The 17,912-nt window shown below is 30.2% G+C and overlaps 6 protein-coding genes across 6 annotated transcripts; 2 read left to right on the forward strand and 4 right to left on the reverse strand.

The window, feature by feature from the left end:
• Window positions 1–4,799: 4,799 nt before the first annotated feature.
• On the reverse strand, window positions 4,800–5,954 carry GO595_009379 (Kelch motif family protein; the record flags this gene model as incomplete). The annotated part of the gene is made up of 1 exon (XM_067923058.1): window positions 4,800–5,954. The coding sequence occupies one exon, from the start codon at window positions 5,952–5,954 to the stop codon at window positions 4,800–4,802; it is 1,155 nt and encodes a 384-aa protein (XP_067770381.1).
• A 748-nt stretch (window positions 5,955–6,702) lies between these two features.
• On the reverse strand, window positions 6,703–7,479 carry GO595_009380 (ubiquitin family protein; the record flags this gene model as incomplete). Its single annotated transcript, XM_067923059.1, has 1 exon — window positions 6,703–7,479. One exon carries the CDS (start codon window positions 7,477–7,479, stop codon window positions 6,703–6,705), a length of 777 nt encoding a protein of 258 aa, XP_067770382.1.
• A 4,955-nt stretch (window positions 7,480–12,434) lies between these two features.
• On the forward strand, window positions 12,435–13,109 carry GO595_009381 (Ubiquitin family protein; the record flags this gene model as incomplete). Its single annotated transcript, XM_067923060.1, has 1 exon — window positions 12,435–13,109. One exon carries the CDS (start codon window positions 12,435–12,437, stop codon window positions 13,107–13,109), a length of 675 nt encoding a protein of 224 aa, XP_067770383.1.
• A 485-nt stretch (window positions 13,110–13,594) lies between these two features.
• GO595_009382 (zinc finger HIT domain-containing protein 2) lies at window positions 13,595–14,224 on the reverse strand (the record flags this gene model as incomplete). Its single annotated transcript, XM_067923061.1, has 1 exon — window positions 13,595–14,224. One exon carries the CDS (start codon window positions 14,222–14,224, stop codon window positions 13,595–13,597), a length of 630 nt encoding a protein of 209 aa, XP_067770384.1.
• A 357-nt stretch (window positions 14,225–14,581) lies between these two features.
• Window positions 14,582–15,604, reverse strand: GO595_009383 (adenosine kinase 2-like; the record flags this gene model as incomplete). The annotated part of the gene is made up of 1 exon (XM_067923062.1): window positions 14,582–15,604. The coding sequence occupies one exon, from the start codon at window positions 15,602–15,604 to the stop codon at window positions 14,582–14,584; it is 1,023 nt and encodes a 340-aa protein (XP_067770385.1).
• Window positions 15,605–16,185: 581 nt separating this feature from the next.
• On the forward strand, window positions 16,186–17,565 carry GO595_009384 (MIZ zinc finger family protein; the record flags this gene model as incomplete). Its single annotated transcript, XM_067923063.1, has 1 exon — window positions 16,186–17,565. The coding sequence occupies one exon, from the start codon at window positions 16,186–16,188 to the stop codon at window positions 17,563–17,565; it is 1,380 nt and encodes a 459-aa protein (XP_067770386.1).
• Between the last annotated feature and the right edge of the window lie 347 nt (window positions 17,566–17,912).

Genomic DNA, 17,912 nt, shown 5'->3' on the forward strand with positions numbered 1-17,912 from the left:
ACCTACTTCGGTTAAATTCTCAATTACGATGAATTTATTTTCATAAAGATATTTAAAGATATCATTACGATGAAATTGGATTGCTACTTCGTATGCATCTTCAAATGATACATGATTTTGTTCACATAAATGAATTATTTCTTCATTTCCACCTGCAACTGCATATCTACCTGTATATTCTACATTTGCACCATTCATAAGTAAATATTTAAAACATTTTACTGCAGAAAAAAATGCTGCATAATCAATTAATGTAACATAATAAAGTTGACCATCAATAAATGAACATCTTTCATAAAGTGATGATTCAATAAATTGATAAAAATCAAAATTTGTTTGTGATGATATTTCTTGGAGTTTTTCTATTTTATCATTTCGAATTATTTTTGCAATTTCATTAGGATTAACACCTTCTTGGATTAATTTCTTATGAAGTTCCGGATCATTTTTGAGAAGTTCATATTCATTCTCATTGTAAAAATGATAAACACAGTAATATTTTATGATTTTTTTATCTATTTCAGCTTCGTATTCCGTTTGTATCCATTTATATGATTGTTCTAATTTATAACTGTCTTTAAAACTTTTTATAGTAATTAAATTTTGTTGAACAAGTTTTTGAAGAATATAATAAGATTCTTGTGACTTTAATGAAATGAGAAACAAAAAGAATACTTTAACAAATTTTTCATTATTTGGAAAATTTGTTTTTTCTTCTTCTTTTAATTCAAGTAATTTTATAAAGTTAATATATAAATCTGTATTTTGATATTTGCTATGAAACATGAGAATAATAATTTACTTATTATAACCAAATTAAATGAATATGGAAAATCTTCGAAAAAATCCAATATTGATTCAACTGATTTAATAATGTTATTTTCACTTAAATTGAATAATATTTTTTCTATGTTTTGTAATATGTCGAGATTGTTTTTACTTTCATCTATTTTTAGACTTAATTTCTTCTCCATGTAAATAAAAAAGTGTATAAAAAGTTGTCACTTTTCTATCCTTTCTAAATATTAAAATCAAAGTCAATGAAGATAAAATAAATTATTTGGTAAATTTTTTTATTAAAAAAAACAATTATGAAATTCTGGTGGGAAAAATTTAAAATTAATAGAGAGGCTTATATGAACAATTTTTGTACCATTCATAACATTATATAACAATAAATTTAAAATTAAGTTATAGGGCGTTATTGAAGAACTAAACACTTTTATATGATTTTTGCAATATAATCGATTAAATTTCACATTTTTTTAATTTTATTATGTCATAATAATAATTAATTATATATTTTTAGAATAACATAAGATATTTAAATATAACAAGATTAGTTAATTAACTTTTTGTTTTGAATTTGATCGTTTTCAAATGAATAGATGAAAATGAAAATATTTCATCGAAATAAAATTTGCATATTAAACAGAACACTAAACAATTTCCTATAATATAACAGAGCGTTTATATATCTATATTATAAAATTGATAAATTATTATTCACCAATTCAGAAAATAAGCATATATTCCAAAAAAGTATAATACTTATGCATGCTTGAATAATTAAATTACAATGATGTTTAATAAGTAAGTGAAATATATATGAATTGATGAAGATATTTTCATCAATAATTATTCTTAAATACAATAAACAACAGAATAAATTCCACAAAACAAATATTTACTCTAACGCAAATTTTCCAAGTCGTGTAAATGTTATATTTCCAATATTGAAGTGACCCACAATATTTAGTTCTTTGCCATCTATGGAATGTATAATTTGCTTAAATTCCTCAGGTGCCACAACTCTTTTAGTTTCTTCACCTGCTGTCATTATTCGAACTTTTTCACCCTTTTCATTTAATACATTATAAATAATTGATGCATTCAATTCGACCTTTTCCTTACATTTTATCTTGCAAATCACAATCCACACATTAATTCTTTTAGCCTTTTCGACTCTAAACTTCACCTTAAAAGGAGGAGCTTGTAAGAACATTAAAGTCTCTCTTTTGATTTCCACATGAGTGAACGGTAACGGTCCCCTTGTATCGGCCTGTGTAAACCATTGTAATTTGATGTGTTTTTGCAAGTCGAATTTTAATGCTAAAGCAAGCCACAAATCATGTAATTCAGCATTAGTTAAAGGCGAACCCTTTTCAGAAGTAGCTAAAGCTTCACATCTTCTAACATGTTCTCTACCAATATCTTCATATTGGAACTTTTCCATATTTTTATCGATTTTAATCATAGATCTTTTAACTTGTAATATGAAACTTCCTAAGTTTAAAGGTTCTACAATAATTTTTTCGTTATTTAACATATTTTCGACGTAAATTGGGACATTTAATGGGTTTGAAATGATGATCAATAAATTCATTAAATTATTTTCAAAGTCATCGAAATCGTCGAGAGAAATTCCACGAATTTCTTTAATAAAAGGACCATTTAATATATTAAATTCTTGATTAAATTCGAACCTTCGAATGTATTCATCATTACCATATTCAATAGCGAATGACAATACATTAAATGAAAAATCGGCAATGAACCTTAATGAAAATTTAAATGAATTTCCAGGCAATAAATTCTCAGGTAAATCATTTGATATTAAAGGTGGATAAGTTATTGGTAATGATGTTTTAGTATATAATGGAGGTCTTGAAGCGAATTTAATTCTTTTTATATTTATCATAACATCCGAAGTATTAATAATTTCGAAATTCATATTAATGTTTGAATTATATATAATTTCATTATTAATTTTGTTTAATTGTTTTATTGAAAGTTTCGGTAATTTTTTAACAACTTGGATTTTAATTGGATTTGGTAATACATATTCTCCTGAGATTTGTTTCGAAACAAATGTAAATCCTTTAACTATAATTTCGTCGATTTTATTAGCTTTTAATATAAGTGGGAAAGTTACAATTTTTTGATAAGGTAAAGTTTTAACTATTGGATAAGTTATAGAGTTTGTAGCATTTAAACATATTATATCGAACTTTAAAGGTGTTAAAAGTTTATTTCGTAATGTGACAACAAAAGATAAATAATCATCCAAAGCGCAAATGTTATTAATATTTTCTTTTTTAAGTGGTGAATATATAAATATATTTGATGATTCATTATTCGATTTAATAATTGGCTCATTAAATGTTTGTAATTTGATTTCTTTAATTTCGATAAGTTGTGATGCTTCTATTATCATATTCGATGGAATAATAGACAAAATTGTAATTTGTTGTTCACGATTTTTGATTTTATTAATATGTGCAATGATATATTTAAATAATTGATTCTTAACATCACGTGGTATATAATTAGAGATTAATAGTTTAGATGCTGGTAATATACGTAATTCACACCAATCGATTCCATCGATGATACAATTAATATATTCTTTGACAACAAATATCGGTAATATTGTTCCTTCTTCAATCTTTCGATCACATTGAAACATAAATGTGCGTAAGTTTTGCCCTAACTTGAGGATTAATAATGAAATGTTAATATAAAATGAACTCTTCTTAATGTTGCCGCCTTTTAAGTTTTGTAACGCTAATAAGATTAATGGACGTGAACTATGTAAATAAAAATATGATGTACGTAATAATTGGATTATGAAAAGTTGTTTGTCATTACTTTTATGTGCATATGAAAGTGCAGATATTTGTTCCGTGGGAAGTTTAGAAAGATCTTCTTTGCTTAAGTTAATGTCTTTCTCATGAAATGATTTGTCAATGTCTATCTTAAGGCCATTGCTCATGGTTAAATCAAAGACCATTGATAGAATCGAATTATTCGCTTTGGATTTAAAACATTGCGAAAAACATTTGGATGCTTCTTCAAGTCGACCAAAGAGATAATTATAACTCCCGAGAAGTAAAAGTGATTGTTCTTTTGTCTCATTAAGTGAATCACGTGTAGTGCGAAACTTAAGATAGAAATCCATAATGACCCGAAAAAAACTTTCCCGAAATCGGCGTGAAATTATATGGGATGGCCATTTGGTGACTATCTGAGTGACTGAAGCTGATAATTTGGTTTCATCATAATTGGTGTTTGTAAATGCAAATAAACATGTGGAACATTGGGGTAAAGTTTCACACATAAGCTTATCAAAATATTGGGAATATTGTTTTAGCTCTTCTTCGGAATGAATAAGAACAATTCCAATAACAACATGAAAAGATAAATGTGGTAATAATGGATGTGATAAATTGAGAAGAAAATGAAGACTATCATCTGAATCAGCAACTACAAGAGATATAGTCACTTTGTCGTTACCATCAAGCATACTAGGTGCAATTGAATGAAAATCTTTTTCATATTGTTTACATAAATCTGAAATAATTTGATATGAAAAATCAAACTCTGATTGAGAATTTGAATTTATTGGCGTTATTAAAACTTTTATTCCTCCAGTATGACTTAGAAAAGGTACATCTTTGACTTTATTCATTTGATAGTTTAGTGTAAACTAATCAAAAATGAAAGAATTGATTGTATTTTGATCGTTTGAAAAAAAATTAAAAAATGTTTTTTTTCTTTATTCTGGTAAAAATTTCGTTAACATTAATATCAAAATATATTACTAAAAGTAGATATTATATTTGAGCAAAAAAAGATCGCATTATAAAAAAAATGGTTTGATCGGATTTATAATCATTTTTATTTACAAGATATGATTCATAACGCATCGACTTTTCCCACATTTTCAGAGATATATTTTTGATTTTATTCAGTTTTATGTTGAATGAAAATCTGTAAATAAATAAGACAAAAGATACTTACTTATAGCATCTTAACATGGAGAGCATATCTTCTTGTAAATGGATGACACTTAAAGCGTCACCAACATAAACCAAAAATAATGGTGGAGGATCTTTTGTGGGGTGCCCCAAAAATGCGACAATTTGTCTTTTCTCAGGAACATAACAAACACCAAATGAATGTATCCTTGGGACCATAAAGATTCCAATATCTGCAACTTTTCCATCATTAACGGTGACAGAATGTCCATCTGGTAATATGTAAAAAACAAACCACCATAGTCTTCTTGTATCACATCCATAGATTAATGTATAATTGTTCTTTGCTTTCCCACCAAAGAAAAACAAATAGTTCTCAATTCTGACCATTCCAGATCCCATGACATTACAAGGAGGTTCTGATCCTATTGTTTGTTTGACGTCAACTGTATAATTATCCAAGTTCATTTCGATCATTCCGCCGCTTTTTGTTCCGCCATAACTATATAACTTATTACCAATAATTGCATATGGAACTGCTGTTCTCCCGCTAACGCCCTGCGAGTATTGGCTCCATGTCATGTTCGAAAAATCAAGCACATTCAGCTCGTTAGGCCAGCTCCCATTAAAACCGCCCCACACATAGAATTTGTTGTTGTATATGGCGGTTATTGGGGTGGACCGCGGTGATGGCGGTTGTCCTTGTGTTGCAACAAGTTTAACTTCTCCCGTGTTAACATCTATTGTGTGTAGATCTCCGAAATATTTGGGGTCAGAGTAGCCACCAAATATAAGCAAATGTGTTCCAATAAGACATGACCGTGCTCCAATTCTTCCACATAATTTGGTGCCACACAATTTTATTTGGCGCCATTCATGTGTGAAAGTATCTAATGCCCATAGGTCGAAAAGAGGTTTGTGCTTCGCAGATAAACCATATCCAATATAAGCTGTATGATTATATTCATCATAAACATAAAAATGTCCAGTACGAGGACATGGACTTATGGTGTTTGACGCAGATATTGACCATATTCCAACAAATGTCGTTTTTACTATGTTTTTGTTGAATACATTTTTACATTTAGAAACTGGAGAAGCACCATTTGTTGCTTTATCAAATTCGCCTTCTAACATTACATAATCTGGGTTTTGAGAAAAATTCATTTGCGGTGTACTTGGTTGAGGACCCATACTGCCAAATTAAATGTCAAAAACGTCAATTTAAAAAGCCGTTTTTTATCAATCAGTGTTGACGATTCCAACGGTTAATAACTGCGATGGTTTCTGTTAAATTTGACCATCAAAACGCTCAATTCCTTCCGAAAAAGTTGGTTTCTGAGAAATATTTTCAGGGGTTTATATCTACTTCCTCTCATTTTTGAATGATGGGGAGTACTTTTTCTGAAAACACACTGAATTTTATTTGGCAGAAACAGTTTTATTCAATGTTGTGCACAAAAAAGGCCATAATTGACCAGAAAATGTTTAATGATCTCAAAACATCAATTTAATAACTTACATTACAGTTGTCTTTATTGTGTAGACATTATGCAAATGTTCTGATGAGATTAATAATCGGGATATCATTTGTATAAAAATTAAGATTCTTATTTTTCTTGGATAGTTTGCTCAAGAGTAAAATGGAGATGAAGAACAAAACTAAGAATTTAATTTAAAACCAAATTTAAAAAGATCTAAATTAGGCATTTAAATTTTTTTCGAGCTTATATATGAATACCCAATTAAGTAAACATTTTTGTCATTTTATCTTTGCTAGCGAGATATTTTTTAGCAAGCCAAAAGATAAAAACAATAATTACTCTTCAAAAGTTATCGTAAAAAATTAAATTATAAAACCGTAATAATATATTGAAATCCCGACCGTTTGTCAAAATATTTTAAAAGTTTTTTTTTCCAAAAAACATTTATGTTTACTTTGTTAATCTGGTTCGAATAGATAAGATTCCAAGTCAATGTCGGAATTATCTGAATCTGTTTTGCTTATTTCATTTTCTTCTTGTTTCGAAGAATCTTCTTCCTCTTCTTCATCGCTTGAAAACATTTCGTAATTTTGATATAGGTCTTCATTTGTCTCTTTGCCTTCGTTTTCACTTTCATCGTCACTTTGCATAAAAAATGGACTCGGTTTTGATTCTTTCTTTTTTGTAGGCCAAAAACAAGTCAGCACGGCTTTAACAAGTTGCGTTAGTGCTTTCCCTTCAGGGCTTTCATCAGTTTGTTGCAAAATTTGAAAGAAATCGTGTGGAAATGGATAATGAAGTTGAAGTGGTTCAGTACTTGGTGATGTGGCTTTCTCTTTGGGGATAACTGTGGGGTATTCATCTTTTGTTTGGAAATCTAGTGATATTTCGCTGTACATTTCATTAAATAATTCATGGAAATTTATGAGCTTTTGATACGAACCAGCACGCATCTCAATGGCATTCATCATACGATCAGCAGATTTCATAAATTCGGCATGTAATTGAGGATTTTGTAATATTTCAAATTCTTCGCGGATAACATCTGGATCTTTTAACGCATGTGAATATTTAGGATGCTTATTTTTAATCTTCTCAACAAGAGTATTTATAAACTTATCAGTACTGGATCTTCTAATAGCACTGAAAAACAAATCAGATAAATCTTCAGAATCTTTTTTGACGCATTTTGTGGATAAGTAGATGCTTGCCATATCCTTAAGCTTAAGTTTCATGATCAAAAGGGAATCAGGCAGAATTTTTCCGCGAAAAATTAATTTTTGATCTTTAGGATGAATACCAATTACTTCCTCTATCACTTTTTTGACACCTAAGATTGTTGCTTGTTGAGAAACTTCGATAAGAAAAGAATCATCATTTATGTTTTTTACTATTAAGTGGATACAAGTATCCATTTGAATTGAAAGTTGGATATTTTTTTCACATGACATTTCTCATTATCAAAATCTTCCCATGGCAACAATTTACGTTATAATCCACTTTTTGACGTAAAATTACAATGACATATACCGTGCAACTTTTTTATAAAAAACATTTTCTGCCAAATGAGTCGGCCAACTTTCAGAGCTAAAGCCAAAAAAATTATACAATAATTTAATTTCTTTCATTTAAGTCGTGTAATCATTTGTGTGTACTAGAGTAACCATTATTATTTTTAAAACCTAAAATCTTAATTAAATTGTGCTAACGGTCGTTTTTTCAACACCTTATCATAACGTAAGACACTTACAACACCACCATGCTGATTTCTTATATTCCCCATAATTTTATTAAAATTTTCGGGCTTTGTGCAGAAATATTATCGTATAGTATATATGTATGTGATGAAAGTTAAATAAAGCAAAGTGGAGTTGAAACTTAACATTTAAATGCATTAAGTGAAAGAAATTAAAACTTATTAAAATATTAATAAAACGCTTCCTTGAAATCTGCAGCAAATGAATCCTCGTCGGTGTTTGATATATTTGTACCTATAGAAAATGTATCAACACCTTTGTCTTGGTAATGTATTCATTACTTTCGGCAGTCGTGAAGAAATCTGTGTCATAACTAAAATATGTTGAAGGAGTGTGAGCACATACGCCAGTAACATATACGTTTTCGATAAAATTCTTAATGATTTATATATACCTTTATATATACCCATATTATTAATATTTCTATTCAGTATCTGGTTATACTTTTATTCTTCGGATCCCGTGTGGCTGTTGATAAAAATTCAAACAACGAATAGTTATTTTTTCTTAAAACTTAATATTTTGGGTATGACCGAAATTGAGTCATGAATCTTCCAACAATTCTCTTGCTGCTATCTGTTACAACAATTTATGTTTATTCGACCAGATAAATTTACTTATCAGAATATTCACGAGCTCTTTCTGGTAAAAAACAAATTATTTATCATATTTAATTTTTATTCAAACAGTTTTTTATTTAAATGCATAAGCGACCGAACTCAAACACATTCTCATATGCATCATAAGGTTATCGATCACTTCCACGAATTTCGTCGTGTTGTTACTATCGAACATTTCCTTACACGCTGCGACGAAACCATTAAATTCGTTCCAAAACATTTCTCTTTTTTCCACTATCACTGCGTTTTCGATTTTATTTTTAATTTCCTGTACACAAATTGGGAAATACCTCAAAATTTCCATCAGACAAAACTTTAGTTCAGTTGTATTTCCATTTAAGTTTAGAATCAAGTCGAACAAAGTGAATGTAATAGTGAACAACATTTTATTTTCAGCCGAAATTTTTTTATTTCTAATTTGATACATTAATGTATTTATTGCTTTTTCTTGTGTTTTATTATTTAATGATTTCAATCCTACATCGATTATTATGAAACTTAACTCATTACAATTAACTTTACAAACAGTATTAAAGTGTCTTATACAGAAACATAAATTTAAGTTTTGAAGAATTAATTCAACTTTCGGATAAAACTTAATTTCATTTATCGGAATGACAGTAGTAATACATTTAACAAATGATACAATTAATCTTTCTAATGAATCGTCGTTAAATATTTCGATTGCATTAAATGGTACATAATTCGATGCAACAATGTAATATATAATGTTCAAACAATAATTAATGAATTTTATGTTTTGTTGATTATCCAATCGAATTTGATCACTTAAATTATCCAAAAGTTTTGTGATCAAATCAACGGAATAATGGAATAACATTAATCCATTAATCGAATGATGATCAAAACATTTATTAATTAATTCATTCTTTAACATTACAATCCACATCTTTAATAATGAATTAACTACAAATGAAATTTGTATAATATGTGGAATAACTTCAATAAGTTTTGCTAAATGGTTATTAAAGACATAATTAAAAATCGTTTTATATTCATCAATAGTTTTACATGCTTCAAAAAAGCCAGTAAAGTCTCGAAGAAAACACCATAAATTAGTGTGATTCTCAATGATGTTATCATACGTATGTAAATATTGCTTACATAATACTTTCATGTCCCTAAATAAGATTGAACTTAATGACTTATGAAAGATTACACGACTTCGTGAATGCTCAAAACTTTGTAAAAATGGAAATGGCTTTTCAACTCGTATTTGAATAAGTTGTTGTACTGTCGGAAGCTTAATAACATATGTAAAAAATGTGGATTTAGGATCAAATAATGTGGTTAATGCTTTTGATGATTCATATATTAAATTAGGTTGTGTAATATTATAAAATAAATTCCATAATGAATTAAATAAAAAATTTAATAGTTCCATAATCGATGGAATACCTGTTGTTTCACTTAATTGATAATATACTTTGTTAGAAATGGTCGAACTCTCTGATAAATATTTACATTTAGAAAAATGTCGTAAAAATAATATAAATGAATTAATAATATATTCTTCTGATAAATGATCTTTATATACATTGATAACCGTCGTGTAAAGCTGTGAAATTGAATTGACTATTTTATTCGCATCGGCTTCATTTGATGTTTTAATTGGAATATTTGTAGAAATGATGATGCTTAATAATAAGTTACATAGAAATGATACTTGTAATGATGCATAATGTTCTGAGATACGTTCAAAATATGGTAGAATAGATGTGTTGAGGATTTCAGGTAACATTGTTTTTGATATTCCTCGAATTGGTATAAAAACTTGAGGAATACTTGATGAAAGTAAACCAAAATTTTCAATAGCAGTTTCTTGATCATCGATTAATGCGTTAAATGAAGCATCAACAAATGCTTGAATTATTGTTAATTGATAAAAACAGATATCAACATCACCAATATCAGAATAAGTTTCCCAAAATAATAATAAGTTATAGATACCGTTTAAATCCGTTAATATGTGTTCACTTTTTAAATAATTCATTGTAAAATCAAAAGCTCCTTTAGCAAATTGTTGGAATGGAAATGGAATTCCATTCCCTACAAAATTAATATCAATATTTTTTTTTAAGCAATATAAAAAACCTGTGAATTGATGAAATGAACTTGTATTAACAAAATTAAAAAATGTAAAATTTACAAGTGTTTGTAAATATTTAATATATATTTCAGTTGGAACAACTTGATTATTTGCTGTAAGAGTTAACGTTAATATTTCAATACATTTTTCTGGATAATGTTGTTGTGAAACATTTATGATTAAATTTGCTGTCTCCTCACAAAGTATCATTTTTGCATAAGAAGGATGAATTTCTGTACTTAAACGAGTAATATCTTCGTTTTTTTCATTTTTTTTGGGATTAAATTCAAGCATTGTTTCAATCGCTTGAAGAGCAAAAAAAACGGTTTTCTGATCGTTCATGGAATTGGAAAGTGAAGTGAACGAGTAATGAAAAAGTGGCGAAAGATAATTTTCTTGGAAAGAAGCAATTTTATTTTTGTTCATTGAATCTGTTATTTCTGTAATGCATGCTAATAATGCATGGCTAGGTGGAATACTTTTTACCTTTTCAATAAAACCATCAAATATAAATTGGAATCTTGAATCTAAATTCCAACCTTTGGAAAAAACAATACCAAATAATTTTGAATATAAAGAAAGAAGAGTGTCATTGGAAATAATAAGTAGATTTTGATTAAAAACTAAATCTGAATACCATTGAACAAATTCGATTTGAGAGTCGAATGCCCATGCATCAAAAGACCTGCCAACATGGAACTGAAGAACTTGAATTGCATAAAAACCTGCATAAAATGGGACATTCGGATAATCTAAAAGAAATTTTGAATGGTCAATATATGAAGGTTCTTCCATCCATTTTTCGAGTTCGTTATGTTGACCATTGAAGACATCTTTTGCCAAGATATTGATTTTATCAATTTCTTCTTGGTTCAACATTGTGACGAAATGTGATGTGAAAATCAACAAGAAAAGTTTCTTTAAACAGAGTTTTTCCCATAGTACTTATATTTTATCTTGTTAAAGCCGAACCAATTTTATTTTTCTTTCGTCACTTTCTTATCTATTGAGCAATTTTAGTAGGAAAATATGTGGATATTTGCTCCCAATTTTATATTTTTTTTTTATTTAATTGCCAAGACGAAATAGCATATTGATTCCTTCCTGGGTCCTTTTTAATGCGAATACAGTTGTAGCAAGTGTTTTATTTTTTAACATGATGCCACGTGGCAGTTGGAAAAATGCAAACGGCATTCACAGAAAAATCAATACTTTATCCAAATCTGAGCAACCGAAAAATGAACACCCAATTCAGATATTTACAATAAATTTCAAATGTTTATTTTATTATATGCCATATTTCAAAAAAATTCATGAAAATCAGAATTGATGATCTTCAAGGATTTACCATAACACTAGAACTTGTAAAACCTACAACCATCCAATATATTAGACGTATGCTTTTAGAAAAAAACTTTGAATCCCAAGGATTTGATTTTTTTCATAATAAAGTTCGACTAAACGAAAACGAAAGCATATGGAGTAACTATGGAGAAAATCCTTTGTTTGTTTTGCTTCAAAAAAATATCACTCAATCTTATCTTCAATTCCCACTTAGACCATCAAAGTATCATTTTATCGATTCAAAGTATCAAATTTTCTACAGACACATAAGCGAACCTGTAAGTCCTCAACAAAGAGGCCTCCATGCTTTACATGAACTTCTTCAAAGAAACCCAATCCAACCCAATCCTCGTACGTTTATGGGTATCTTTCACCATCTCATTGCTGATGCTAGTGATGATGATAATGATGAATCATATTCAAGCCAATCTGTTTCATTGTCGGATTCTGATGAAGATTTTTCAGAAGATGATGATAGCCGCATTCGCTTGCCAGTCGGGAACTTTGGCTTTTTGGTTAACAGGCCTGACCCATTTTTACGTCCAACAACAAGTTTCACATTTCCTACAAACAATAATTTCACAGGAAGTACATTCATTACTTTTACGCCCAGGAGCGATCAAAATCAATTGGGTATTGGCTCTAGTACATTTATCCCAAGGAGACTTCCAAGTAGCTATGATCATCATGCCTTTGGGGTGCCCCGTTTTGACGATCAAGAACCACCACAACGGTTTAATTGGGGTGCCCGACCTGATAGCAACATTGGTTCTATTTTAATACCTCCAAATCCTCATATCAATTTCTCCACTCCTGAAAGTGAACAGCGCAATGAAGAAAACCATCATACGAGTGACTTTATTCCTCATGATGAAAGTAGTATAAGCTTAAGCGAAGAAGAAAATCGAATTATTGAACGACTTATGACGCTTCATCCAAACTTGGATAGATTTTATATCATACAAGTGTTTGAAGCATGTGATAGGGATGAAGCCCAGACTAATAATTGTTTAATATCAATGCACGGCCAATAATAATAATAATAAATTATATATATAATATTATTATTTTGGAATTTAATTATTGAAAAATAAGGGAAATTCAGATTTAAGTTATTCATTTTATTATAAAATATTAATAGAGTTAATCAAATTTTCTTATAATCAATTACTAAACTTTTGCTTTCAAAAGTATTTAAAAAGATATCATCTCTATAAAACTTATATTCTTTAAAATGATTTCATTGTAATATTCCTGAATTATTCATATTTGATTATCATGATCCAAAAGTTACTATGCGTTTGCAATTTAATATATTAAGTGAACTCCCAATTATTTTGATATGATATGTTGTTGTGAAAAAGAAATAAGATTATAACTTATAAAAAACAAAAATCATCATTTAGTTAAAAGAAAAAAAAAATTGCAAAATTGGAAAATTATTTAGAACATAATTATGAAAACATAACAATAAATTTCAACAATATATATTTACACACAAAATTTTTTAAAATTGGAATTATGAAGCAAATATTTCTTTGTTACGCACGTCAAACAGAAGAGCGTTGAGAGATGTATAAAACTGGTGAACATCATTTCGAAGTTTTTCGAGTTGAACTGAATTTAGAGATTGTGACCATGCAAAGAAAAATTGCAATTTCCGCATCGCTTGTACCTCATTGGCTTCTCTGGTGATTGCTATGCTCTCGGAGAGCGCACGAAACACGTGGGACTGCGTTGTGAGACACATTTCTACATCATGAACAACTTCAACTTGCCATTGGTACGCAACGAATATATCCGGACGCCTTGTCTGCTCAATGCAATTTTTGAGCGCGGATTTAACTGATTCGAGATGAACGGTCGTGGTTGATAATACTGTCGAGATTGTTAAAATAACATCACAAGCACCATCAAAGTCAAAAGAAACATCGCCATTGTAAAGGCGCATAGTATAACAATAGCTATATAGAATATCAACAAGATGAAATGGCAAAAGTGGTGATACACGTGGTGGTGGTGGACTTTCTGGTTTTGGAGCATTCACTATTACATTGTCTTCCCACCATGCAGTCCATGGTTCAACTTCTGTATTAATTGGTATATGATCAGGATCATTATTTTCAGCATTTTCTAATGTGCGTACCATCCTAATCCTTGACTCAGGAGAAACTTTGGGTGCAGGGATTGACTTAAGAGTATCTTGTGAAAAATTATTGACACAAATAGAATTGTGCTTTCGAAAACATTGAATCGTACAATACACAACACCACATCGCGGGCATCTATAGTTTGCTTTTGCATTGTTGCATATTTCGCAATTACCTGTAATTTCGCTTGCCCAAACTTCCTTTTCTCCCATTGTCTTATTTATTTTAATATAATTATTAAATTTTTGAGAATAAATAATTTGACATTTTTAAAATTAATAATTTATAATTATGGTGAATTTTTTATTTGATTTTTTCGAATAAAAAAAATCATTTCCTTATAAGGTCACTTTATTTTATTTAAATGAAGGAACATACTTTGGAACCGAACAGCCACGCTCTTGGATATTACAAGATGCACAATAATTTCCAGCTTCAATACATTTTTGAAGAGGAGCTCCTTTAACGAAATATGCCAAGAAGCCTCCTGCAAATGAATCGCCAGCACCATTCGTATCAACAATTTTATCAGATGGGATTGAAACAGTTTCAACTTCAATAGGCTTTGAGCCACTTTCGCAGCCAATAGTAGGCAATTTACCCATTGTTGCGATGATAATTCTCTTGGTTTTTGGATTGCCTAAGTTCGATAATTGTTCAATAACTTCTTTGATATCAACAGAATCGGATGTGATTAGCTTTAACTTCTTAGCAAGACAAATGATTTCAGTATTATTTCCAAAAACAATACTTGAAACCCTAAATAACTCACGAAGTGATGGCCATGCTTCCGAATCAATAGCTGTTGGTGACGAAAGGCTGATAGCAAGTGGAATATTCCGGCTACGACACTCCGATGCAACAGCTAAGCCTGTGCGATCTGAAGAACGTAAGAAAAATGTACTTAGTAAAACAACTTTTGCCTTATCAAAAGCTGCCATTACATCTGGATTATCCCAGCGTTCAAAGTCAAATTGGCCTGCTGCAGCAACAGATGCAACAATTGAACGATTTCCATTGCATACTAAAATTGCACTACAACCTGTAAATTGTCCTTCAATGATTTGGTAAAGACATTGTACACCATGTTTTTCCATGATTTTTCGAAGAACTTCTTGATTGGAATCATTTCCAACACCTCCTACTATTGCTGTTTCTCCTTCATTTTGCATCATCCATTGACTCATGACGAGGGTGTTTTGGCAAGCACCACCACATGTCATGAAAGAATCCTTGTTATTAACAATTTCATCAATTAATGGCTGATAACGTGAATCAGCCAAAATAGCATCATCGTTCTTTAAACCCCATTTCTTTAAATAAGGTTCTTCAACTTCTACTGTGGCATCAATTAGAGGATTACAGAATGCTAAGATCATTTGAAAAAAATATGAAATTTAATTTCAAAGTCAGTTTGGCCGACCTTTTGATTATCGGTTTTATTTGAAAATTGAATCAAATCGGTTGCCAAAAATCACGACTTTTCCACAAAGTTAAAAATTTTGTCATGAATCTCATTCTTGTGGGATAATTACAAGCAATAAAATTCAAGGGACATTTCATCTTTCCCTTTTGCATTTTTGTTATTTGATATAGGGTGAAATATATCAGGAATTCTTCATTAAATTTTTTTATTTAAAATAAGAAATATCGTTTTAAATCATTAAAATATCCTTTAAAAACGCACGAAAGGTGTTCTTTATTAGTGTGTAAAAAAAATAGATTTTTTTAAATTGAATATGTTCCTTTTTTTATGATAGCTTTCATAACAAAAATGTAAATGAACAGGTTAAAATAGTCATTACATATCCTATTATGTTATTTTAGATTCTTCGATGATCAAAACTTTTGTTGGTTTTTGTTGGCATAAACGAACGAAATTTTTGTAAATATTTCTTCAGAATTTCTCTCAAATTTTGCGTACCAAAAACGTTAAATTGACTACAAATTGGTCTCATTGATGTTTCGTGTTTCCTCACCTCAACAAGTTAATCAAGGAGGAACACCTTTTTTAGCTCCAGGACAAGGTATGACCTTTCGACCATCAACACCGAATTCCGATGTTGCAACTCCAACTAATTTAAATAATTTCCCACCACAATTAACAGTACAAGACATTCAGCGGAAACGTCGAGCAGCTCAGTTTGAAGTGGAACCAACAGGTTCTCCATTTTTAAAACCAAACCAAAATATTTCACAAAAAAAATCTTTCTTCAGACTTCATGACATTAATGGTCCTGATTCTCGGAACATGAGTAATATATTTACAAAAATATCAACTTATCCACCAAATGTCCATGCACAAATAGCCAAAATTTTCAATGTCAATCCACCAACTTTAGAAGGCCTTTATCGATTTCTCAGCTCTGTTCCACCCAATGACCAGAACGCCATTGCTAGTATTTCTATTGCAATAGATTCAGTTTTGAAACAACAACAATTTAACAGTATGTACCCACAGCCGCCACCACCTCCTAATTCTGCTCCAGGGTGGACACCTCCAGCTCCTCGACTTGGTCCAGTTTTTTCATATGATTTTGTTGATGTTCGTTATTGTCATTGTGAAGAAGAAAACATGATTTTCAAGAAGCCCATTGCCATTGGTCTAGCTGATTTTAACTTAAGCTTTCAAGTTCCTCCACTTTCACCAGATTTCCATGTTGTTATTCAATCATTCATTGTTGGCGTTGCACCAGCAATAGTTCGTTGGCCACCTTCTTTCTCCATCTACGTCAATGGTCAACAAGTCAAAGCGCCCGGACTTTTCAACTTTCCGTTGATTGACACTTTTGAATTTGGCGCCAATTCTATCGTTCACATCAACTGCCAGAAAGAAAGCGAGCCATTTGCACTCCTAATTAGGGTTGCCAAGTATCAATCCTTCAATAGTATTGTTGCACAAATACAGATGAACAATACTGACCAAAGTGTATTCAATCCTCGAAATGTCAGTTTAATATGTCCACTCACAGGGAAACTTATGAAGTATCCAGGGAAAGGTATAAACTGTGCACATCCGCAATGCTTCGATTTAAAGGAATATATGAAGCGAGCAACAATTATAAGAAATTGGGTTTGTCCTATTTGTCGACACGCAACTACATTACAACAATTGGTGTTCTCACAACAGACGTACGAAATGATTAAGGCAGCACAGTCACCAAACGTGCAAATGATGGTCCAACAACAGCCACCGCAACCGGAAACTGAGGTAAAAGAAGAAAACCAGCAGCAACAGGAGGAATTCGACTTTGGGCAGAATATGGACGCTTTTGCGGGTACAGAAGTGATGGGAGATGGCGGAAAATTCGATGTGTTCGAAGACTATTTGGATATGTGATTAAATGTTTTTTGTTCTTATTTGTTACTTACTATGGAAATGCGATTGAGTTCAACTTTTGTGTTATAAAATGGATTTTTTGGATCAATTATCAAATTTCATTTTATCTTTTTCTTTAATTTCATTGATTTTAGTAAAGTTATTGTTCGGCTCAAAAATTTGTTCAAAAATAAATTTTTTTAGCTTTGGTGCAAATATTGATTTGCAACCAAAATTTAATGACGCCGATTTCAAAGCCATCGAACCACCCTCTTCAAGTGTCTCATTTTCCGCAAATGTTCCCTGGAAAAGATTTTAAGAAACTTCGGAATTATTAAAAGTATCAACACCAATAACACAAATTTTGA

This window comes from Histomonas meleagridis (assembly GCF_020186115.1).
Source record: "Histomonas meleagridis strain 2922-C6/04-10x chromosome Unknown contig_9, whole genome shotgun sequence".
Taxonomy (NCBI): domain Eukaryota; phylum Parabasalia; order Tritrichomonadida; family Dientamoebidae; genus Histomonas; species Histomonas meleagridis.